Raw genomic sequence first — 24,411 nt, forward strand, 5'->3', positions numbered from 1 at the left:
GGTTCCACTTCCCAGTAGGTAAATTTCCTCTGCTATCCGACCATAAACTAGATCCACATTGATCATTTAGTGTCACTGCTTTCTTCTTTGGTCCTTTCAACCTGCCTTTCCATGTTCTCAATAAGGGGCTTTTGAGATTGTGACATGATACTTTCTCTTATATACTACTCCTTTGCTTAGAAAGTTCTTTCCCATGGGCTGGGCATGGTGGCTCATGCCTGTAATCCCAGCACTTTGGGAGGCCGAGGCTGGTGGATCATGAGGTCAGGAGATCGAGACCATCCTGGCTAACACAGTGAAACCCCAGTGAAACCCCGTCTCTACTAAAAATACAAAAAAATTAGCTGGATGTGGTGGCGGGTGCCTGTAGTTCTTGTTGCTCGGGAGGCTGAGGCAGGAGAATGGCATGGATCCAGGAGATGGAGCTTGCAGTGAGCTGTGATGGCGCCACTGCACTCCAGCCTGGGCAACAGAGCGAGACTCTGTTTCAAAAAAAAAAAAAAACTTCTTCCCTGTGAGCTTTTCCAAACCTTTTCTTCCTATTTTCCTATGCAATCCTTTAAATTGTATCTCCTTTATAAATCAAATAAGCAAGACTTCCTGGAAGGGATGGTTTTCCTCCTCTTCTCAGTCATCCCCAACATGAGATAGCAATTGCTCAGTGAGTTACACAATGTATTTGCTGACCTACTGTGTTCACATTCTTGGACTGAGCTTTTAGTGTTTGGAAGATGGTTTAAGGATGTTCTAGATGTTTTTGAGGCACATTCTGTAAAAATAGTCATTTAATTTTAAGCTCCAAGATCTAACAGACTATTTCTATTTACATTTTTTATTTATGGATGTTGAATAAATTAGTGTTTGATATTTTTTGTAATGATTGGGATATCCTATCACATGAGAGTGGGTAAGAAGAGCAAGAATAAAAACTAGTTGATAGCCTCTTCCAGAGAGTCTTATTTTTATGATTTTAAAATATGAACATTGCCTCCTATTAACCTCATTGCTGCCATCTCCCTTATTGAAATGAAAATGCCCCTGGAAGGGATTACTACTGTTAATACAATACTTCATAGAAGCCGTTTATGAAAATCAGTGACGGTCAAGAGCTAGAACCATAAGCAAAAGATAGCTTTCTAGTGTCACCTTGTGGCTAACCATATTAATATACATGTAAGCTGATTACTATGTAGACAGGTAGATACATACACAGGGTATAGAAAAACACCAATTTTTCGATATATATATTATGATATGTATATAAAATGATAGTGCTGGAAGTAGTTTTACAATTACTTAAGTACAAATTTTATTCCATAGATTTAGGTATGAAAGAACTTAGTTTCTCTGTAATTAACCTCAGTTAATTCAGGGGCTACCACTCTTCCCTAGGCTTGCTTCCAAGTTCTGGGGGACTTATGGAGTATCAAGGCATTAGCAAGTGTGGGAAAGAGTTTCTGATCCTTGGTGGTCAAACAACATAAGTCACCGTTAAGTCATTCATTGCTTATTCTCAACTGTGTGATTCCTTCAGGTCTGGCATATGTCTCTGCCAATTCTGGACACCTCTTGGGCACCAGGAACTCTCTGCTGCTCTATACCACACTGAGCCTCACCTGCCTAGGCACACCACACTACCTTCTTTCCTGGGCTGCCTCTCTGGCCTTCCCTTGGGAAAGTAGCACAGGCCATTCTGTTCCAGGATCTCCCACACCATTCAGGGTTTTTGTTTTGTTCTCCCCAAGAGGAGCAGGGCTCAGGATCCTTTTTGGCAACTTACTGGTATATTACTATGTGACTTCTTCCAGTTCCAGAGAACCGAAACGAACTTAAGACAATATTCCCCCAAATAATAAACCCTAAATGACCTGGCTGAACAAGAGAGAAAGAGATGGAGGGCTGGCAAAGTAGGGGTGATGAGGCAGCAAAGGGTGGGAGGAAATATCCCTAGCATCAATAATAAAATAATTTTGGTTATATTTTAAGACTTTATTACTCTACCAGGTCAATTTTATAGACGAGAAGAGAGCAGTCTCCAGACCACTGTGCTGTGGCATGCTTGTATGCCACAAGTTGTTTACAAGCATATCAAGATGTTGATGACCCCAGTTCTTAGGCAACTGGGTACAAACTGGAACTGGTGAAGCCAGTTCTCTCAGCCCAATCACTTATGCCCAAGATCAGTCTTATCATTGTACAAATATATTAGTCAGAATAAGCTAACTCTTTGTATCAGTTATCTACTGCTGTGTAACAAACCCAACCTAAAACTTAGTGGCTTACAGCAATATTCATTTTATTTGTTTATGTGTTCTGTGGGTCAACAGTTTGGACTATGTTTAGCTAGGTGGTTTTGCTAATCTTGCTTTGGGTTGCTTACAGAGTTGTAGTCATCCAGCAGCTTTTCTGAGACTAGACTTTCCATTATGGCCTTTTTCATGTCTTGCCCTTGGTGCTGGTGGATGATTGGGCCATAGTTGTCAGTGGGCTAGCCTAAGCTTCTTTACTTTGTGGAAGAAGAATTCTCAGCAGCAAAACAGGGTAAGCCTTAATGCACAAACACCTTTCAAGCCCCTGCTTATCTCATATTTGCTGATGTCCCAATGGCCAAAGCAAGTTACATAGCCAAGGACACAGTCCATGTGGGAAGGAAGAATACAAGGGTGTGAACACAGGAATGCGTGATTCATCAAAGGCCATACCTTTGATGAATTCAACAATTTACCATAATGTTACAAAAAAAATCTCCCCAAATCTCAGCAGTTTACCACAACTAAGAATTATTTCTTACCCATGTCATATTCCAGTGTGGGTTGGTGAGGACACTCTATCACACTCGTTTAGGGAATCGGGAACCTGCTATCTAGTGGTTCCACAATTGCCTAAGAACTTCCAGAAGACCAGGAAAGGCAGAGAAGGGAAGATTCAAGGAAGGTGTTATAGACCAATCCTGGAAGTGGTATACATCAGTTCCAGCAACATTCCAATGGCCGGAACTCAGCCATGTGGCCCCCAGGTAACTGCAGGGGAGTTGGGAAATATAACACCTAGGAAGAAAAGGAGAAACATATTTTGATGAGTATTAGTATTCTTTGCCACAGTTCATACTTCTTGTCACCAAATATTCCGCCCCCTTCTTACCACACACAGAATACACATATACCCTCCCCAGACACCTGGAATTCTATCTAGTCACTGCATCCGGGATCTGTTGTTGATACACAGTCCTCTCTTTATTAGATCCAGATGTGTATCCTCATCGCCAGGTAACTCATGAAGTATGTAAATATGTACTACCTACCTGCCCCCACTCAGCTACCCTGTGTAGCGTGATAGAGCAAGGGTGGCATACTTGCATTAAAATCTCCCATTCAGAAAAGGGAAGAATGCAAGACACCTAACAGTCGCTCATTTTTTGGTATATGTATTTTTTATGATATTTTTTCAAATATTGCTAGGAAATATATACACTAAAAATTATTCCTTTATCTGAAATGCAAATTAATTAGGCATTCTGTATTTTTATTTGCTAAATCTGGCAACCCTCCTCCCACTAGAATATAAACTCCATGAAGGTAGGAACCTTGGCTCTCTGGTTCTCCAATGTATATCGAAGGCGTGGCATAGTGCCAGGTCCACAGTAGGAGCCCATACATGCTTACTGCGGGAATTAATGAAGGACTAAACGAGGTAGCAAGTGAGTGAATAAGAAGATGAGGAGCGACTCTTGGTGGGCGGCGCGGGAAGAGGACTACACCACAGCTCCACAGCCAGCCTCCTTCAGGCGCGCAGCGGCGGCCGCGCTGAGGTCACGGGCGCAGGCCCTGGTGACGTCATTACGCCCGCGCTCCCCGCCTCGCCGAGATATTAACGGCGCAGGCTTCACTTCTGCTGTTGTGGTGACTGAGGGCTTTCCGGTGACCTCAGCCTAACGCAGGCCGTCTGCGGAGCCGCCTGGTAGTGGCCCCGGAGTCCCACGGTCTCTGTCATTGGCTGTCAGCCAGCAGGCCTGGCCGCTCCCGTGCGGAGAGACCATCTCTTCAGGGCAATGTCCAGGCCGAGCAGCGTCTCCCCGCGGCAGCCGGCTCCTGGCGGTGGCGGAGGCGGCGGCCCCTCGCCGTGTGGTCCTGGGGGCGGCGGCCGGGCCAAGGGACTGAAGGACATTCGCATTGATGAGGAGGTGAAGATAGCAGTCAATATCGCGCTGGAGCGCTTCCGATACGGGGACCAGAGAGGTGAGGTTCCGGACAGGGACCGTGCTGGCAGTCAGGACACCCCCTCACCCCAGCGCCCCCCAAACCGCGGCCCACCGAGTGATGGGGGTGCCTCCGAAGAGGGCACCGCCCGTCCGGGGCGGGCCTTAGCGGCGGCATCGGGCTCTAGAACGCGGCTGTTAGCACTGCGGTGGAATGCGAGGTGCTCTGCGAAACAGTGGGGTTATGGGCACTTTGCTCCCTAGCTGTAAGTGTTTTCCCCGCCGCGTCTTTCAGCAGTCTTGGGCGGTTAAGCCACCGTGTTTCAGATATTGGTTAGCCCTAACCCTTAAAACAAATTTTTAAGGGGGTGTCACCTTAATTGTTGCACGTTTAAGCTACAGATGTAGAAGAGCAGAAAGAAATCAAACATATAAATAAATGCACCAGCAGTACCGTTTGAACCCTGAAGCATCATGCCACCCACTTAAACTTGTTTGGCACACGAAGCATCTTCCACACCTCTTGAGGTTAAATAGCCACTTGTCTTGGGTCATATAATGCAGAACCAGCAACTGACCTGTGGTGACTTGTACAGTATGTTGAGGGCTCATTCGGACCTGCTGGCTTAGTTAGGGGACCTCTTACTCTGGAATCTTATAGTCCAAAATGGGGAATGTTCTAGACAGATTCTGAATTCACATTAAAAAAAGAGAAAGCCTCAGCAATATATAACAAATCCCTCTGAAATAGTGAAATACGAATTCTATACAGTTTTGAAAGCAAAGACAATGGAGTTTCATGTTGAGAATTCATAGTATTTGAACATATCTCATCATTGAAGAAAAGAAACATTTTGTTAACTAAACAAGTAGGGACCAAGTTAAATATGTTCAGTCATTATACCAACTCAAAATTCCATAACAAGTAAGAGGAGTCGTTTTTGGTGAATATCAGAGGCCTTTATCACATTTAGGTTTAATACATAGCTGTCTTTTTATTAATATCAGAATTCTGGTGGACATTCAGTAGTTATTGAATTAATAAAATATATTAATTTTATTAATTTACGTAAAATAGAATATGAAATATAAAGTTAACCTCAAATAAAGTATAATAAATTTGATTGTCTATGTATGTTTTTCATATTTTGTATCTGTGTGTATTACTTGAGAGAAAATTGCCTATCTACAAATTTTACTACTTTGTTTTTTTTCCGTGTAGAAATGGAGTTTCCTTCTTCTTTGACCAGTACTGAAAGAGCCTTTATTCATCGACTCAGTCAGTCTCTTGGTTTGGTCTCTAAAAGTAAAGGGTAAGCTGGTAGCTTTTCTTATTTTTTTTTTTAAAAAGATTATTTGCCCAAAAAAGTGAGAAATGTTTCTGAGTACATTTAAGTAGTTATTACTGTTTTAACTTCACGTTCTTAATTGTATCCTATGTAGATAAAAGATTCAGGTCTGTACCAAATTCAACTCTTTCCTCTTCCTTCTATCTACCTCTTCCCCCCTTTTTTGTTTTGTTTTGTTTTTCCCTAGGAAAATGCTTTTTCCTGTACCCAGCTTAGGTTCCTTGGCTGGGACCCTGCAAATTAGACTGATAAAAGACATATTAACAAGAGAAAAACATAAGCTTATTAAGACATGCATCATGCATACATAGGGGAGAACTCGATAGTAACTCAAACATGGTGCTTATGTGGCATCTTAATAAAGAACAATGAATTTATTTAAAAAATGACAAGACAAAGGAAAAGGACTTTGAACTTGTAGGTGCAGTAAATTGTGGGAAGGTATATATGGGGAAACTAATGGAAGATATGTGTTCTTTTAGCAAGGTTGGTTATGTAGGTTCCCCTGGTGCTGTCTCTATTAAGAGTCTAGAGTGGTTTCTCTTGTTAAGAATAACCTGCCCTTTCTGGTAAAGCAGGGGAAAGCAGAGTTTTTCTTATGTCTGCTTCTTCTCGATTGCCTTCAGCTCAAAATAATCCTTATGGCAGAGTGACATATTTTTGTGTGGCATGCTGTGAACTCTTTCAAAGGTAAATTTTAAGATGTAAAAAAAAAATAGTTTAAAAGTTGAAGTTGCTTGAGAAAAATATTTTTATTTTTTGATAGAAATGAAATCTCATTTGAAAAATGGATGTACAAAAGATAATAAGTACAATTATTTATGGAACTTATTTCTTTTACTGTTACTGCACTATAATAGTAAGCTTTAGAGCATGTGTTCATTGTTTTCTTTCCTACCAAGTCAAGGATCTGATGATTAGAAATGATTTTAAAAAGTGGTACAGGAGGAAATTGTTTTGTTTTGTTGGGAGGATCACAGAGCTATAGTGAGGGAAAAGTCATTTGAGCCATCCAAATTGAAAAACTCTAAAATTCTGTGGTGCTTTCATTTTGTTAATAAGGATGGTGGGATCAATATAAAGGAAGCTTTCTCACTGTTGGTGCTATTGACATTTTGGACTGGATAATTCTTTATTCTGTTTTGTGTACTGTAGGGTGTTTAACAGCATCTGTAGCCATTACTACTACATGCCACTAACACTCCTAACCCCAGTTGTGACAACCAGAGATGCTTCTAGAGGTTGCCAAATGTCCTCTGGAGAGCAAAATTGCTCAGGTTGAGAACTACTGACATAGAGAGAAAAAAAGGATAAAATTTCAGCTTACCTGTTTTTAGGTTAGGAAGAGGGAAAACAAAACTTTATTAAGTAAATATATTAATAAATATTCAGATGGTCCCAAAGTGAAAGCAGCTGATGTAGGAATGTCTTGCTTATGACTGCCTACTACAGTGATAAATTACTGAGACAGGGGATTTAGTTTAGGTGAATGTGCATTTTGAACATCGCTAAGGCCAGTGCTGGAACGTTGGTTAGATTCCTGACTGTGCCCATCTTATAGTCCACTAGGTAGGTAAAAATACTGCACCTGAACATAAAAATATAGTTCAGCGCCACAATACTTTATCCAGAAACACTTGGGCTAAATATATTTGAGATTCAGATTTTTTAGACTTTAGAAAGGTATTTGGGTATATTTGCAATATGTTGTGTAATCTACCTAATAAAATATGGCCATCACCTTTAGTCACATTTATATATTTGCTGGAAATTCTATGAATATTCACACTGAGACTATTAATAACCTCATGTCAGTTTAATCACGTGATCACATTTGATGTCAAATGAGGTTACTGCAAACTTAAAAGTTTCCAGTTTTTAGCACTGTTTGGGTTTACTAGTTGCAAGTAAGAGGTTTTGGGTCTGTGCTCAGAAACACATGTTATAAATGTACAGTTCTGTAGCTACATCATTTCTATGGTTACATGGGTCTTGCATTCTAAACAGCTAACTTAGAAAAGCAGTCCATTAGAGTAGACTTCCTGTCCTTCTCTTCAGTAGCATAGTCATGTAAGAGCTGATCTGGAATGAATAAATATCTTGGGAAGGAGAAATCAAGAAGGAAGTTATGGAGACAAAAATGGGGAATGCGGAAACATTGAAGAGCCAGAGAAAGAAGAAAAAGGGAAGAGATGCTAAGGGAAGCAAGGCAATCCTGCCTATTTATCAAGTCCCTAATACCTATAACCTTAATGCTTTCAAACCTTCTTATGAAATACCCTAGCTCCTTCTCTCTCTTTTTCATCTTTGAGTCAACTTTGTACTATATTTTTTTAGTGGTCCTTGTGATTTTCAAATGCCTTTTCTTCTTTTCACAAAAAGAAATAAATCACTTTGAATCTGCTTCTCAAATCCTTTCTTTTCATTTGTATGAGAATTTGTACCTGACTTATCCATGAAATTTTCTGGTCACCCTTTGACTTTTTTTTTTTTTTTTTTTTTTTTGAGATGGAGTCTCGTTCTGTCACCCAGGCTGGAGTGCAGTGGCACGATCGGCTCACTGCAAGCTCCACCTCCCGGGTTCATACCATTCTCCTGTCTCAGCCTCCCAAGTAGCTAGGACTACAGGTGCCCACCATCACGCCTGGCTAATTTTTTGTATTTTCAGTAGAGATGGGGTTTCACTGTGTTAGCCAGGATGGTCTCGATCTCCTGACCTCGTGATCTGCCCGCCTTGGCCTCCCAAAGTGCTGGGATTACAGGCGTGAGCCACTGCGCTTTTTTTTTTTTTTTTTTTTTTTTGGAGACAAGGTCTTGCTCTGTCACCCAGGCTGTAGTGCAGTGGCATGATCATGGCTCACCGCTCACTGTAGTCTCCATCTCCCAGGCCCAATCAATCCTCTCACCTCAGCCTCTTGAGTAGCTGGTACTACAGGCATATGCCACCACACCCAACTAATTTTTCTATTTTTTGTAGAGGACGGCATCTCACTATGTTGCTCAGGTTGGTCTTGAACTACCGGGCTCAAGCAATCCTCCCTCCTTGGTATCCCAAAGTACTAAGATTATAGACATGAGTCACTGGGCCTGGCTGATTTTTAAAAAAATAATCTAGCATTAACTTTATTGACTTAGTAAGTTAGTTTTCCTGTGTGTGTGTGTGTGTGTGTGTGTCTGTAGGTGTCTGATATTATAGTTTCTTAGTATATATTTGAGAGGCCACCTGGTGTAAAGGGCAGAAAGCCTGGATTCTATTTCCAGTCTCTCATTGACTCATTCTCTTATTTGGGCTTTTTATATAAGTTTTTAAAAATAGATTCCAGACTTTTTGTGTGATAGTTTTCAATTTTTTTCTGGTCAGTTTTTTCTTTTTGATATTCTTTCTTTCAGAATTATGTCATTTGTGATGGATTTTGTTTTTCATCTTCTAAATAATTGAATTTTACCTGCTTTGATTATTTTTATTTTTTAGAGACAGAGTCTTTCTCTGTTGTCCAGGCTGGCGTACAGTGGCACAATCGTAGCTCAGTATGGCCTCAAACGCCTAGGGTCAGGCTATCCTCCCAAGTAGATAGGACCACAGGCATGCACCACCATGTCTGGCTAATTTAAGATTTTTTTTTTAGAAATGGGGTCTTGCTGTGTTGCCCAGCCTGGTCTCAAACTCCTGGGCTCAAGTGATCCTCCTGCCTAAGCCTCCCAAAGTATTGGGATTATAGGCCTGAGCTAGTGTGCCTTGGCCCTGTTTTGATTATTTTTTGTAATTGCTCGTCTTTTAGTGAAAACATTCTTGGAGTAAAAGCCCCATTTTGTGATTTTTAATATATCCTAAAGTTTTCTTTGAAATTCTAGTCAGGTTTCACATACCAAAAATTTCACATCATTATTTACTTTTTTTCCTCAACTTTAAAGGTTGTGTTTAAAGTTACACTGAGGTCACTGTTTTAGTCCTAAAGGCTCACTTTTCTAAGTCTTTGGCTTGTTTGTAATGAAAACAAAATCACATCTCGATTTTTCTCAGTCCAAGTTAGACAAAAATGGATTTTACAAAATGAACTTTGTTAAAAATCTGTAGAATGGGAAAATATGAAGTATATGAAAGTAGATTTTTCTAAGTACAAGTTTCTTCTGTGACTGCTAAGGTCACTGCCTAATAGGTACCAAATAGAGTACCAAAGTACTCTATTCACCCTGACCAGAAGGCTCCAATCTACAAGGACACTCCCCTTTTCAGATTTAGATTACTGCCTATCTTGCCTCCTGTCTTGGGAAGTTGCATACTGCATTCTTCCTCTCTCCTCCCAGCTAAAATAAGAAAAATGGTTTTCAGGTAGTGAATTTTTGGTTATCCACTAAAAAGAATCCCTGCTGTGTCCAATAATAACAGGAGTTAACTCTTTTTTTTTTAGTGGCTAAAATTATCTTACAGTTCTGGAGGTCAGAAGTCCAACAACACAGGTCCCATGGACTTAAAATCAAGATCTCAGCAGGGCTGCATTCCTTGAGGAGGCAGGAGCAAACATTTGTTAAGTGTTGTTGTATACTTGTGCTAGGTGCTTTAAATGGATTATCATTTAATCCTAACAATGGTTTTTTAAAAAATTCGTTATATAAATTTAATCAAGATTAGAAATTTACTCACACAAATGCCATTCAGAGGTAATTTAAATCAAAGAGTCAATAAACATAATTTCTTTTCTTTTTAATTTTATTTTACTTAAGTTCTGGGATACATGTGCTGAATGTGCAGGTATGTTACATAGCTATACATGTGCCCTGGTGGTTTGCTGCACCTGTCAACCCATCAGCTAGGTTTTAAACCCTGCATGCATTAGATATTAGTCCTAATGCTCTCCCTTTCCTTTCCCCCAATCCCCGACAGGCCCCGGTGTGTGATGTTCCCCCGCTATGTCCATGTGTTCTCATTTTTCAACTCCCACTTATGAGTGAGAACATGTAGTGTTTGGTTTTCTGTTCCTGTGTTAGTTTGCTGAGGATGATGGTTTCCAGCTTCATCGATGTCCCCGCAAAGGACATGAACTTACTCTTTTTTTATGGCTGCACAATAAACATAGTTTTATTTTTACTTCAGTTTTTCCTGGAGAATCAAAGAGAGGGACACCTCCTAATTTTTATGAAACTAGTATAACTTTGCTACCTAACTCAGATAAAGAAAATATTAGAAATGAAAATTATGGGTTTATCTTACTTATGATCATAGATGTAATATACTAAATAAAACAAAAAATTAGGTCACATTTAAAATGGGTTTTCCCAAGAATATAAGGATTATTGAAAATAAAAGAATCTCTTAGTTTTTTTTTTTTTTTTTTAATGAGAAGGAGTCAGCATTCTCATATTTGGATGAGGGCCTTTGGTTTGGTGCTGATTCATCTCTGGCCTGGTATTCACTACAAAGGAAAGGATAGACCTTGACCTGAAAGTGGATGACTCCCATGGCCTTAGTGCACTTTGTGTTCACAGAAGTGAGCAACAAGGACCAATGGTTCCTTCTTATACATTAAATGCAGCAGGATGTATGACAGAGCATGCCTCCATTTGTGTACTAGTGTGGATATAGTTTATTTTTCAACTTTTAAGTTCAGAGGTACATGTGCAGGTTTGTTACATAGGTAAGCATGTGTCAAGGGGGTTTGTTGTACAGATTATTTCATCACCCAGGATTAATCCTAGTACCCATTATTTTCCTTAATCCTCTCCCTCCTCCCATCCTTTACCCTCTGATAGACCCCAGTGCCTGTTGTTCCCCTCTATGTGTCCATGTGTTTTCATCATTTAGCTCCTACTTACAAATGAGAACATGTAGTATTTGGATTTCCGTTCTTGGGTTAGTTTGCTAAGGATAATGGCCTTCAGCTCCACCTGTGTTCCTGCAAAGGACATAGTCTCATTCTTTTGTATGGCTGCATAGTATTCCATGGTGTGTATGTACCACATTTTATTTATCCAGTCTACCATGGATCTTAACAAATTTTATAAGGCAGAGTCTATTTTAACACCTGGCACCTATATAACAGATGAGGCAATCAAAGCCTAGAGATGTTAAGTAATTTTCTTGAGATCACACAGCTAGCAAGTGGCAGAGCCAGGATTTGAACACAGTTAATACTTAACTAATTTATTTTTTGATGTTCACATCAAGTTCATAGCAGTGTAGGTTCTCTGAGGAGTTAGAAATATTGGATAGATATCATCTTCCAATATTTGTATTATTGGAAAATAAATTTACTATAGGTATAGTGACCATGCCTTGAAAGCAACTGTGCTCAGTTTGGCGACAACATGAAGTGAACTGGTTGGTTTATTAGTTTTTAGGTAATCATAAAAAAGTACAAATTAGTATAATGCAAACTTTACTAATATCATCTTCAATTTAGCTTGTAGTTCATTAAGACCAGAAAAATAGGCCGGGCGCAGTGGCTCATGTTGGTAATCCCAGCACTTTGGGAGGCCGAGGTGGGTGGATCACCTAAGGTCAGGAGTTCGAGACCAGCCTGACTAATATGGTGAAACCCTATCTCTACTAAAAATACAAAAATTAGCCAGGCATGGTGGCGGGTGGCTGTAGTCCCAGCTACTGGGGAGACTGAGACGGGAGAATTGCTTGAACCCAGGAGGCGGAGGTTGCAGTGAGCCGAGATCGTGCCACTGCACTCCAGCCTGGGTAGCAAAGCAAGACTCTGTCTCAAAAAAAAAAAGAAAAAAAAACCCAGAAAAATAAATTTACTGTAGGCATAGTGACCATGCCTTGAAAGCAAAAAGCAAGACTCTGTCTCAAAAAAAAAAAAAAGAAAAACCCAGAAAAATAAATTTACTATAGGTATAGTGACCATGCCTTGAAAGCAACTGTGCTCAGTTTGGCGACAACATGAAGTGAACTGGTTGGTTTATTAGTTTTTAGGTAATCATAAAAAAGTACAAATTAGTATAATGCAAACTTTACTACATTTCTAATTCTGTCTTACAGTATGGGGGAGAAAGTGGTTTGGAGCTAGATCTTTGCATCTGTCTGCCTAATGGAAATATAAATTAAGGGAATATAAAATTAAGTACTTATTAGGCATCAAATGAATGCCTGGTTTTTTTTTGTTGTTGTTGTTGTTTGTTTTTAAGAGACTCCTGGTGTCTGTGAGCTTTTTAAGTAGTCGTTTCAGATTTGGGCTCTGCAGCTGATCTTTTAAACTGTTCTTAGATTTACAAGTAGGGAATATTGAGGCGTATGTTTGTATTTGATTTAAATGTTTAGTAACATCCTTTGTAAATTAATCAATTGATTAATATTAACATTGTGTCAAATTTGATTACTTATAGCATCATTTTTCTTTCAAAGGAAGAAGCCATTGAAATGCCAAAATGCATCGGTTACTTTTATTTTTCGAAAGTTAGATGTTATGATGCTCTCATCTGTAATTTTATTACATTTACTTTTATATTTCAAAATTGCATATGGGGTTTACCTTTTATTTAAAAAACTCTTGTGAATTTCACTTAGCTAGCATCTTTTCCACATGTGCAGCTAGTTTTTAGTTAATTTTGCTTTGTATAAAAGATTCCTGTGTTTATCATCAAACCAGTTTCAGTTATCTTGGAATGAAAGCATAATAAGGAGATCTCAATTTGTTAGTTTACATAGTATGACAAATTACTGTATTTAATGTTTCCATCCTCACAACAATGAGGTGAATATTTTACCAAAAATTTCATTAATCCTTTTATGATAGATCAGTGTCACTGTGGTGCTGACTGTGGTAGGAATAATCAGTAAAAGCACAAGTAGACTCCTTTACTAAAACATAAAAATGATCAAGTTGATATTATCTTTCCATTCTACCATATGTGCTCAAACTGAATTCAGTAAATTTTAAATGGTAATGGCTAAGTAGTCCCATCTGCTTATTATGAGTTTTTTTTAATACCTAAATGCTATATTAGGTAACCTATGTTAGGAAGGTTTCAATCTAACTTATTATTTCAGTTGTGAGCTTGTTGAGAAAGGGTATATTTTACTCCATTTTGTATTCCTGGCTTCTACCACAGTGCCTGGCATAAAGTCAGTGTTTACTTAATATATGATAAATGATTGAGTGAATGAATAAAATACAATTAAAGGTGAAATATAGCAAAACCTTTCTGAGATGATTTTTAAGAAAATTAAAGCATCTTTGAGTTCTTAAAAATATGAAGTTTTTAAAATTAACCATTTTACAGTGTCAGAGAAGTAAAATGATTTGCCGTTGATCATGTAACTGGTTGAAAGTTTATTACTAGCTGAATACTGGCCTCCTACCATTTGTTGTGGTGCTCAGTTCAGCTCACTTCCTGCCTTTTATAGTTAAAACTTTATGAAATGAACATCACAGAAGGGGAATGAATTATTGAGTCTATAATGACTGTCCTTTAATTTCAGAAAGGTCCATGGGAAAAGAACCTATTACAGAGAACATTTCTGGAATTCAGTAATTTGAATTTATCATGGAAATAACTAAAACTTCTAGATCAGGTTAAATTTTATTTCATCTTTATAGCATCATTTTAAGTACCACCAAGTACTTGTTAAGGAGTAAATAACAACCTAGAAAGCTTATAATTCATTGAAATATTCAATAAGGAGTCTCCAGAAATTAAAAACCTTGATAAATTGGAAGCCTCACTTAGAAAACTTATATGCTAAAACTGTATAGGTTAATCCCCAGTTTGATATCACTCTTATGGTGAAGATACTGTTGACAAAATTTACATCTAATGAAAATTAGAAAAATTATAAAATTTGCTTTGTAAATTATAAAATTTGCTTTGTAAATTATAAATTTTTCATTGTATGTATGGCTCTGTTGGTTATTTCTATAATAGTGACATTAACAAATGGCAAAACATTTTATGAAATATTTTGGGTAACTTAAAATTTAAGAAATAGTATTGTTTCTGACTATAATAATAGTTTTCATTTATTTAGAGTCTACTCTGCAACAGATACTGCACTTTGCATGTATTAATCATATGAATAATCCTTTGAGGTATATATTACTATTGTGTTGGGCTCAGAGCCATTGAGTAGTTTACCTGTAGTGCCACAACTAGTAAGTGGTACAGGTGGGATTCAAGCTGAGGTGTGTGTGCCTTTGGAGCCTGAGCTCTTAATCAGTATTACACTGCTACATTATAGGCATGTATTATGAAATCATTCAAAACACATCTGGGAAATTCCTGGTATATAACACTATACCTACTACTCTTAGAGCTATAGAAGTCATAAAAGATATGCTCAGTCCTGGACCAGTTGAGGAAACAATATACCTACAGTAAATATCTTGAACATTTACAAATCATCATTACCTTATAATTGAAGAGTAGAACCAGAAGCGTTGAAGAATATTTTATTAAAAATGCATCTGAAATTATTTATCAATAATGCTGATTTATGCTTTTTTGGTCCAACCACGAAACTTGGCTCTCTTAACAGGTTTTCATGGGAGTGTCTCATTACCAACATACTGTGGAAACATTCACTGGGACATATTAGTCTGAACTATGGACCATAACTTTTTCATTACCATTTTTAGGTTCTATTGTTCAGATTGATTTTCCCCCTCTCTATGCTTCCCAGCATGTATCATATTAACTGGTGATGTTTCATCTACCATGAAGTCTGCTAAAGACAAACTTTACACTTAAGGGTAAGTAAGCCTTTTTAGTGGACTTAAAATTGGATTTGCAGCACTTGAAATTTTAATTGAAAATAGTTTTATGGCCACTTTAGCCCAAATCTTTCTTTACTGAATTTTTTTGGACTTTCAGCATCTTCTCCCAAAGCATTTTGATTTTTTTCAGTGTTTTGCTTGAGACATATTTTCTAAGTAGGCATACATCATATGTGAACAAGTTGACTTTATATAGTAAATAAATGATTTTTATTAATATTCAGAAAGGGAGCAAATAGATACCTAACTGTGAAGAAGAAAGATGGATCAGAAACAGCTCATGCAATGATGACCTGTAATTTGACTCATAATACAAAACATGCTGTTAGGAGCCTAATTCAGAGATTTCCTGTCACCAATAAAGAGCGTACAGAACTTCTGCCTAAAACAGAAAGAGGAAATGTGTTTGCAGTTGAAGCTGGTATGTATTTTCTGGGGAGCTTCCTCATTTACCCTATTATTTGATGACTGTTCTTTTTCCATTTTAGATTTATTTTCGAAAACCTAGATGAAATAAGATTTCTCAATTGGAATAGTTTGTTAGAAATGATTAAGAGTTGTAAAAATTTGAAACAAAGTGCAGTGTTAAAGCATGTCATTAAGTTGAACGAAGTGTTTTTTTTAGTATTAATAATAATATCAATAGCTACCATTTACTGAGCATTAACTGTGTATGAGGCAGTATACTAAACCCTTTATATGGGGCCTCCTAGCAACCCTTGCAAGGTAAGAATTTCCCCTATTTCACAGGTGAAGAAACTGAGGCTTAGAGGAATTAAATAATTTGTTCGAGGACACCAAACCAGCCAATAAACTGCAGAGCGGGTATTTGACTCCAGGGACTAGACTTTCCTATATTATGCTGCCATGATACACTAATGAGTGAGATTTTGAACTGGGGCTTTAGCTCTGATAAGAGATTGGACAGAGTCTTCAGTACATTAAGTTGCTCAAAGGTAGATAGATAATGTGTTTGGGTTATAAAATAAAGATGTAATTTTACTATTTGGAAAGATCACTTCCCTAGTAAGAAAACTATTTATTGCCTGTAGTGATAAAATTTACATAGTTATTATTGCCTATTGGAATAGATCAGCAGAATATAGAAAATATGTGGTCCTAGATATCAAAGAACTTGCACTTTAATTATAGGCACGCAAACATATTTTGAGCTACATGAATATAAAACATTTCATACCTCTTCTTTATTCCTATCTGTTTAGTTAAATGTGGGTGTTGGCTAAAATACGCCATTAGGAAATTTGTTAACATTAGGACCCTTATATTTAACACATAATTATTCTATTTGATCACTTAATCTTACATGTATAGCATTGAACATATATGGGATATTTTCTATTTTTTGTAGTATGTTTTCATAATGTACGTGACAGATCTTATAAGTATAATGTACATTATTTCCTACTATAAAAATTTAATTTTCCATGAAATTATTGATAGAAATTTATAACAAGCCTAAAAATCATATAGATTATCAAGATTGTTTTATTTTTAATGGTTATTGAATGATTTATTTTTATCAATTTTTAAACATTATGTACCAGAAATATGTCTGAGAGGTTCGCTTTCTAATTGATATTGAAATTTGTAACATGTTCAATGAAAATAGTATGTGTAAGAGTACAATTGAGATATTGCTTGACAACTTTATGTAGACTGAGTAGAGAAGAAAACCTTTGAACGGAATTGTGTTAGAAATTATCTCTTTTGGCATGTTTTTCTAGGTTTGGCAAAAAAATTACTTATTTTTATTTTTAACACTTCTTTTTCAGTGTTGATCATACATTTTTTGTTCTTTTATTCATTTTCAAAGAAAACCGGGAAATGAGCAAGACAAGTGGGCGACTCAACAATGGCATACCTCAGATTCCAGTGAAAAGAGGAGAATCCGAATTTGATTCTTTTAGGCAGTCTTTACCAGTGTTTGAGAAACAGGAAGAAATTGTTAAAATAATTAAGGAAAATAAAGTAGTTTTGATTGTAGGAGAAACTGGGTCTGGAAAGACCACACAGGTTTGTTTCTTTTTTGTTGTTTATAGAAAAAAAAAAAAATATATATATATATATATAGTCCCATATTATAATTTTATATCAAATTTACACTGCATATGTTTAAAAAAACAGAAAAAGAAACTTGTGGTTATTATAGTTATGGTTATTTCAGAAATAAATTACTACTGGAATATATTTGGAGAATTTGTAGAAAGAAAATGTTTTAAATAATTTACTTATTTTTAAACTAGTGCATTAGGCCTTTATTTAAACAGAGGTGGGAAAGTGATTTGTTATCATGGAAAGAAGATGGGCTTTGGCCTTGAGTTTAGATTCCAGTTCCCTCAGTTATTGAAGTTCTAGGCTCTTTTTGTAACCTCTGTGAGCCAGAGTTCTCATTTATAAAATGGGACTAATTGCTACCTTTCACAGTGAGGTGTAGAGATTCTCTCTGTAAAATGCCTAGCATAGCATTTTGCATATAGGAACCAAAGTAAAAGCAGTAATAACAAATATTAATATAAAGTTGACTGTAGAATGGAATTAATATGATAGGTTTGACTTGCATTTTTAGAATCAAAGTACCTCCTTATGAAGTTTCACTCATAGGATAACAGATTGGAAGTAGTAAGTATGACATCATATGACTCTTGTGTACATTCTTGCAGCATTTCAGCTTAAAATTACTAAAATTAGTTTGCTTTTAATAGAGGTTCAGATAAAATAATAAATAGAGTATTTGTAGGTTTTCTTCTTTTAGGGACATAATTTTGCTTTTGACAATTGCCTAAAATTTCCTATGATTATATTGGTTAGTTTAATAGGCTTAGTAGATAAAGCAAGGTGGGAGGAGAAGTTGACTATAAACTTTACCAGTTTTTTACTTGAAGGACTTAAACATTTTTACAGAATTATATGTGTTTATCCTTAAAACTTGATCCTGTAAAACTGAATAATTAAAAACATGATGAAATTTTTTTCTGAAGACAATGTACAAGATCTTTCTTTAGCATGAGTTTTTTTTTTTTTTTTTGAGACCGAGTCTCTGTCTGTCACCCAGGCTGGAGTGCAGTGGTGCTATCTCGGCTTACTGCTACCTCAGTGCCTCCCAGGTTCAAGGGATTCTGCTGGCTCAGCCTCCTGAGTAACTGGGATTACAGGCACCCGCCACCACGCCTGACCCAGCATGAGTGCTTTTATGATTAAGTGAAATTCCATGGAGTTACTCCAGAGAATTTGTTTAGCTGTCTTAGATTGTTATAATTTTTTTAGGATGAGTAATTTTGCCGTTAAGTATTAATTATAGCAGTTCTAATTATATAGAATAGAGATTATGGAAGTTTCGATAAAATGTAATAAATAGGTCTTTGTTTAAATTATTTGAATGTCCTTGCTAATGATATCTATATATGAGAATTATGGATTCCTGTTTTCAACAGTTATGTGTATCATTTTACTAGATATGAAAGGATACTTGAGAATTTAATTTGTAAATATTATACTCTTTGCTTTTTAAGAAGAAACTATTAGTTTAATGAGTTCAAACCTGAGAAATAATTTTGTCCTATTTAAAGAGTTAATTAAAATACTAATGTTTTTATTCTTTGAAATATAAAATAAAACAGAATGTAAGTAGTATTTTATCTTGCCTTTAATGGTGTTAGGAAGTTAAGTGCTTTTTGAATATTTTTTCTTATTTGTGTTCATTGTGTGAAACTTGAACACTGTGGAAAATATTTCATAGAAGGTGGAAGATTTTTTTTTTTTTTCTTTTGAGACAGGGTTTCACTCTGTCGTCCAGGCTGGAGTGCAGTGGCGTGCAGCCTCCACCTCCTGAGCTCCAGCAATTCTCCTCCCTCAGCCTCCCAAGTAGCTAGGACTATAGGTGCATGCCACCATGCCCAGCTAATTTTTAAATTTTTTGTAGAGACGAGGTTTCAACATGTTGCCCAGGCTGGTCTTGGACTCCTGGGCTCAAGCGATCCACCTGCCTTGGCCTCCCAAAGTACTGGGATTACAGGCATAAGCCACCATGCCTGGCCAGAAAATGAAATATTTTAAATTCTCCTGCCACCCTGTGTCACTGCATTACTGTCAGAATCTCCAAATATATGCTCGTGGGTTTTTGTTTGTTTGTTTTTGGTGGTAGTGGTGGTGGGGGCTTTGTATGTTTTGTTTTTGTTCTCTTTATAGCATTGTTATATATTGGTTTTTTTAACATAGGCTAAGAACACATAATTTTGCGTCTTGATTTTTTTTCACTTAACAGATTTGGATATTTTTCCAAGTCAGTGCCTATAGATATGCCTCATTGTCTAAACAACTGCATAGTATTCATGAACATTTTTGTAATGATAATAAACAATGGTGAAATATGACACTTTACTGTTTGCTGAGTTATGTAAGAGTTGTCTCATTTCAACTTCTCAATAATTTCAAGACATGGAGGTTTAATCTTTTTACAGATGAGGAATACAAATTAAAATTTACGGATGTTAATCTACTCTAGTTAACATGGCTAAGAAGTGGTAGAGTAGGAATCTTTCTCTTATATTGTACTTACTTGTATCCTAATATTTCTTTGCTTATTTGTAGGAATGTTTCAATAGGATAAATTTCCTAGAAGTGGAAATACCAGATCAAGGATATGGCAGTTAAAAATTTTAATAGCTAGATTCACTGGTTATTGTTCCATAACTCTAAAAAAGAGTTAACATATTTCTGTACTGAAAGTATTGAAAGTTCTTGTTTCTCTAAAGCTTGGGCAAGAATGGATATAATTTTTTAAACATTTATCAAGCTGATAAGCAAAAAATAATATTTTAACTTGCATTTTGTTGATTCTTAGTTATCTTTTATTTGCCTCTTATCTGTTTATCTTCTATGAGTTCCTTATTTTTATTCTTTTTGGCTTATTAATTTTTGATTTATTTTTTAGAGTGCTTTATTGTATGTTATAGATGCATGTCTGTTGACTGTTAAACATCTTAAAAATAATTTCTACCCATTTTTTGTTTTTACCTTCATTTATAGTATCTTGTTCAGTAGTTTTACATTTTTATTTAGTCAGATCTGTCAATATTTTTCTAGGGCTTTGGGGCATGTTAAGAGAGGCATTTCCTACCCTAAGATTAATGGACATTTTCTGTATTTATTTATTTAGAGGTGGGGTATCACTATGTTTCCCAGGCTGGAGTGCAGTGGCTATTCACAGAGTTGATTATAGCTCACTGTAGCCTTGAACTCTTGGCCTCAAGGGATCCTTCTGCTTCTGCCTCCTAAGTAGCTGGAACTATAGGTGCATACCACCACACCTGGCTCTTCCTATAAATATTTTATTCTAATAGTTTTATATTGTTTAAAAAATTCATCTGAAATTTATTTTATTGTATTATATCAGGTAGGAATTTTACTTTTTCTTCATGTTATTTCCAGCTCAAATATAAATTTTACTTAAAAATCTGTCCTTCCCTCCACCTTCCCTACCCAATTTAAGATGCTATTTTTGACGAAATACTGTCTATAGTACCAGTGTCTATTTCTAAAATTTTTCTTATGTATCTTTAATCTCATTATCTCTTCCTGCGCTAAGATTCTGCTTTTTTTTGTTTACAGTGTGAGCATAATATTCTTTTTCATTATCTTTTACCTTTTTTAGTGGTTGCCCTAGAGTTTGCAATATCCATTCACAACTAAACCAAGTCCACTTTCAAATAACACTATACCACCTTACAGGTAGTGCGAGTACCTTAAATAACAAAATAACCCTAATTCCTCCCTCCTGTCCCTTGTATCATTGCTGTCATTCATTTCACTTATATGTAACCATACGTATACATGTACACACACATAAGATATATACATACATAATCAGCTACATTGTTGCTATTATTATTTTGAACCAATTGTTATGTGTTAGATCAATTAACAATACAAAAAATAAAAGTTAAAAAAAAATTTTTTTACGTCCATTTATTCCTACTTTAGTGTTCTTTCTTTCATTATGAAGATTCAAGTTTCTGGTGTATGTTATTTTTCTTTCTCTGTAAATAACTTAAAAACAACGTTTCTTGCAAGGCTGTGGTCTACTGACAACAAATTCCCTCAATTTGTATTCATCTGAGAAAGTCTTCATTTCTTCTTCATTTTTGAAGGATAATTTTGCAAGTTACAGAATTCTAGGATGGTGTTTTTGTCCCCCCCGCCCCCCAACTCTTTCTCGCTGCGCTTTTCTTGCATAGTGTCTGAGGAAAACTTGGATGTAATTCTTACCTTGGCTTCTTTGTAGGTAAGGGTTTTCCCCCCTGCTCTGGCTTCTTTTAGGATTTTTCAGAAGATATCTTTGATTTTCTGTAGTTTGAAAATGATACACTTATCTTCTCTTTTAAATTTATATTTCTCTTTTAAAATATTAGTTGGTGGTACTTATGCATTTATGCTTCTGGATGCAGGGTTCTGACCTGCAGGGTTCTGACCCAGTGATGGATGAGAGACATACACTGACACAGATATTTTGCCTGTCAGTTAGGCTGAGGGTCTGGGCCACTCACAGACACCGAGGAAGGTGCTGTAAAGAGTTGTAGCTGCGGCCCCATCAGCCAGCGAAGCTCACATTTATTCAGTATAGATTAAATGGCAAAGGTCTTGAGTAGACACCACTAGAGGGTAATTGACTTTGCAGACCTCATGAGTAGAGAGCAATTATGTGGTCCTAAGCCCAATTAAAGGTTGGTCTTAGGACCACATGAATAAACAAGCTATTTAGATAAACTCCTCTGTGTCTACGAGCTCAGCTTTTAAGAGAATTCAGCTGCCTTCAGCCAAACACTTTATGCAACCCCCAGGCCTTCCAAGAGGGTTTTTGTTTATTTCCTGTAATTTTACAATTTCTCTCATCATCCTGACCGAGCCCCTACATCTGGATGAACTAGTCAAGTTAAAAAAAAAAAAAAATCTTAGGGGCTAACACATGTATAAAAGATGTTTTCTTTTACTCACAGTTAAAAAAATGAAAATAAAAACAATTATATTTTTTAACCATAAGATTGGCAGAAATTAAAAAATTGATGATACCGAGTATTTGTATGGGTGTTGGAAGGCAGCTCTTCTGCTTTGTTGCTTTGTTGGTAGGAGTATAAATTGTTTTGGGGAGCAATTTGATAATTTTTTTAATCTAAGTTAAAAATTTATTTACTCCTTGACTCAGCATTTTCACTATTAGTGATTTCACTGCTATTACATATATCTTTCTAAAACTCTGGAGATAGGTGTTTACTGCAGTGTTGTTTATAATATCAAGCAACAACATCAATAACAAACCTAAAAAACTGGAAATTACTTAAATGTTTAATCATTTGTTAAATTATAGCATATCCATGAGATGGAATATGCAGCTGTTAAAATGGGCTAGGCAGATCTGGTATATTATGTGAAAACTGCAAATTACAGACATTAAGTACAGTCATCACTTTGCATGGATAAAAATCATGCTTATATACACAAATATTCTGGGTTGTGTAAAACTTTTTTTTTCTTGAGAGATTTCATAAGTAACAGTAGTTACTTTTATGGAGAAGATATAAGGGCATTGGTGGTAGGGAGTAGGTAAGATTTTGATTTTAAATCTTTCCAACCTGTTTGAATTTTATTTATAAAAAAGTATCTACAATCCTGGATTATAGACTATTTTTGTTTTTTTATGCTTTTCTTTATTTAAAAAATCCCAGTGGAATTTTTATTTTTATTTCATTGACTTTATGGAATAATTTGGGGAGAAGTTAACATTTTTACAGCATTGGTTATCCCCATACATGAATATGACATATTTTCTTTATATATTCAGGTCTTCTTTTATGTTTTTCCAGTAGCATTTTATAATCTTCATGCAAACCTTAAATATTCCTGGATATATTTGATTTTAGATATTTTAGCTTTAGTTTCTATTGTGAGCAAGATCTTTTCAAATTACATTTTTTAGCTGATTACCAGTTACATGAATGTTGTTGATTTTATGATTATATTTGGACTTGTTATAGAACTTCTTTAATTCTAATGGTTTTTCAGTTGATTCACTTAGATTTTTTGTGGTATGTGATCATGTCATCTTACAGTATTTTAAAACTTTTGTTTCAGATTCCTCAGTTCCTTTTAGATGATTGCTTTAAAAATGGTATCCCCTGCCGTATATTTTGTACTCAACCAAGACGATTGGCAGCTATCGCTGTGGCTGAAAGAGTTGCCGCAGAGAGAAGGGAAAGGATTGGTCAAACAATTGGTTATCAGATCCGATTAGAAAGCAGGTAAAAACAGTTCTCATGTATCTTCTCTTTTATCATGCTTAAAAAAGACTATGTATATTTCACTAAAAATAGAGGATGTGTTCGTTGAAAAGTTAGATGATCATTTTGCTCCAAGTAAGTCTACATCAGGATGTTGAAGTCATGTCTAAATCTAGAGAAGTATTGAATGAAGAGTTTGAAAAAGACTTTGAACCACAGATAAAAATTCCATTTCAGGCCGGACGCGGTGGCTCATGCCTGTAATCCCAATACTTTGGGAGGCCGAGGCGGGTGGATCACCTGAGGTCAGGAGTTTAAGACCAGCCTGACCAACATGGAGAAACCCTGTCTCTACTAAAAAAAAAAAAAAATACAAAATTATCCGGGCTTGGTTGTGCATGCCTGTAATCCCAGCTACTCGGGAGGCTGAGGCAGGAGAATCGTTTGAACCCAGAAGGCAGAAGTTGTGGTGAGCTGAGATCGCGCCATGGCACTGCAGCCTGGGCAACAAGAGCAAAACCGTCTCAAAAAAAAAAAAAAAAAAAATTTCGTTTCCTAGTTTCATGATCATAGTTATTTTACCTCTTTGAGCCCCAGTGTCCTCATCTATAAAATGAATCAAAGAAAAACATCTAGAGTACAGGTTTGATGTGAAGTTTACAGTGAACACTCAATAACTGCTAGTGAATTTATTATCAGTAGTAGTATAAATTGAGCATCTTAAATCCAAAAATCTGAAATCCAAGATGCTAAAAAATCTAAAACTTTTTGAGTGCCAACATGACACTCAAAGGAAATGCTCATTAGAGCATTTTGGATTTATGATTTTCAGATTTGAGATGCTCACCTGGAGGTAT

At 36.4% G+C, this 24,411-nt stretch overlaps 2 protein-coding genes across 5 annotated transcripts in view; one reads left to right on the forward strand and one right to left on the reverse strand.

Annotated features, from left to right (window-relative positions):
• The window catches only part of MCC (MCC regulator of WNT signaling pathway), a 498,353-nt gene extending 494,515 nt beyond the window's left edge, over nucleotides 1-3,838 (reverse strand). The window contains exons 1-2 of one of the 3 annotated variants that reach the window (XM_054554995.2): nucleotides 3,584-3,838; nucleotides 2,792-3,047 (exon numbers count right to left, since the gene is read on the reverse strand). The gene's annotated coding sequence lies outside the window, so the exon portion shown is untranslated. The remainder of the gene's footprint in view (nucleotides 1-2,791; nucleotides 3,048-3,583) is intronic. The other 2 variants (XM_063723849.1, XM_054554996.2) reach the window with 2 other exon arrangements.
• YTHDC2 (YTH N6-methyladenosine RNA binding protein C2) overlaps nucleotides 3,806-24,411 on the forward strand; it is an 82,633-nt gene continuing 62,027 nt past the window's right edge. Inside the window, exons 1-5 of one of the 2 annotated variants that reach the window (XM_054555116.2) lie at nucleotides 3,806-4,235; nucleotides 5,418-5,508; nucleotides 15,488-15,684; nucleotides 17,098-17,297; nucleotides 23,409-23,575. In XM_054555116.2, the coding sequence (XP_054411091.1) occupies nucleotides 4,049-4,235; nucleotides 5,418-5,508; nucleotides 15,488-15,684; nucleotides 17,098-17,297; nucleotides 23,409-23,575 (842 nt within the window). In that variant the 5' untranslated portion in view covers nucleotides 3,806-4,048. 2 annotated transcript variants of the gene reach the window in all.

This window comes from Pongo abelii, chromosome 4, assembly GCF_028885655.2.
Source record: "Pongo abelii isolate AG06213 chromosome 4, NHGRI_mPonAbe1-v2.0_pri, whole genome shotgun sequence".
NCBI classification, from domain to species: Eukaryota; Metazoa; Chordata; class Mammalia; order Primates; family Hominidae; genus Pongo; species Pongo abelii.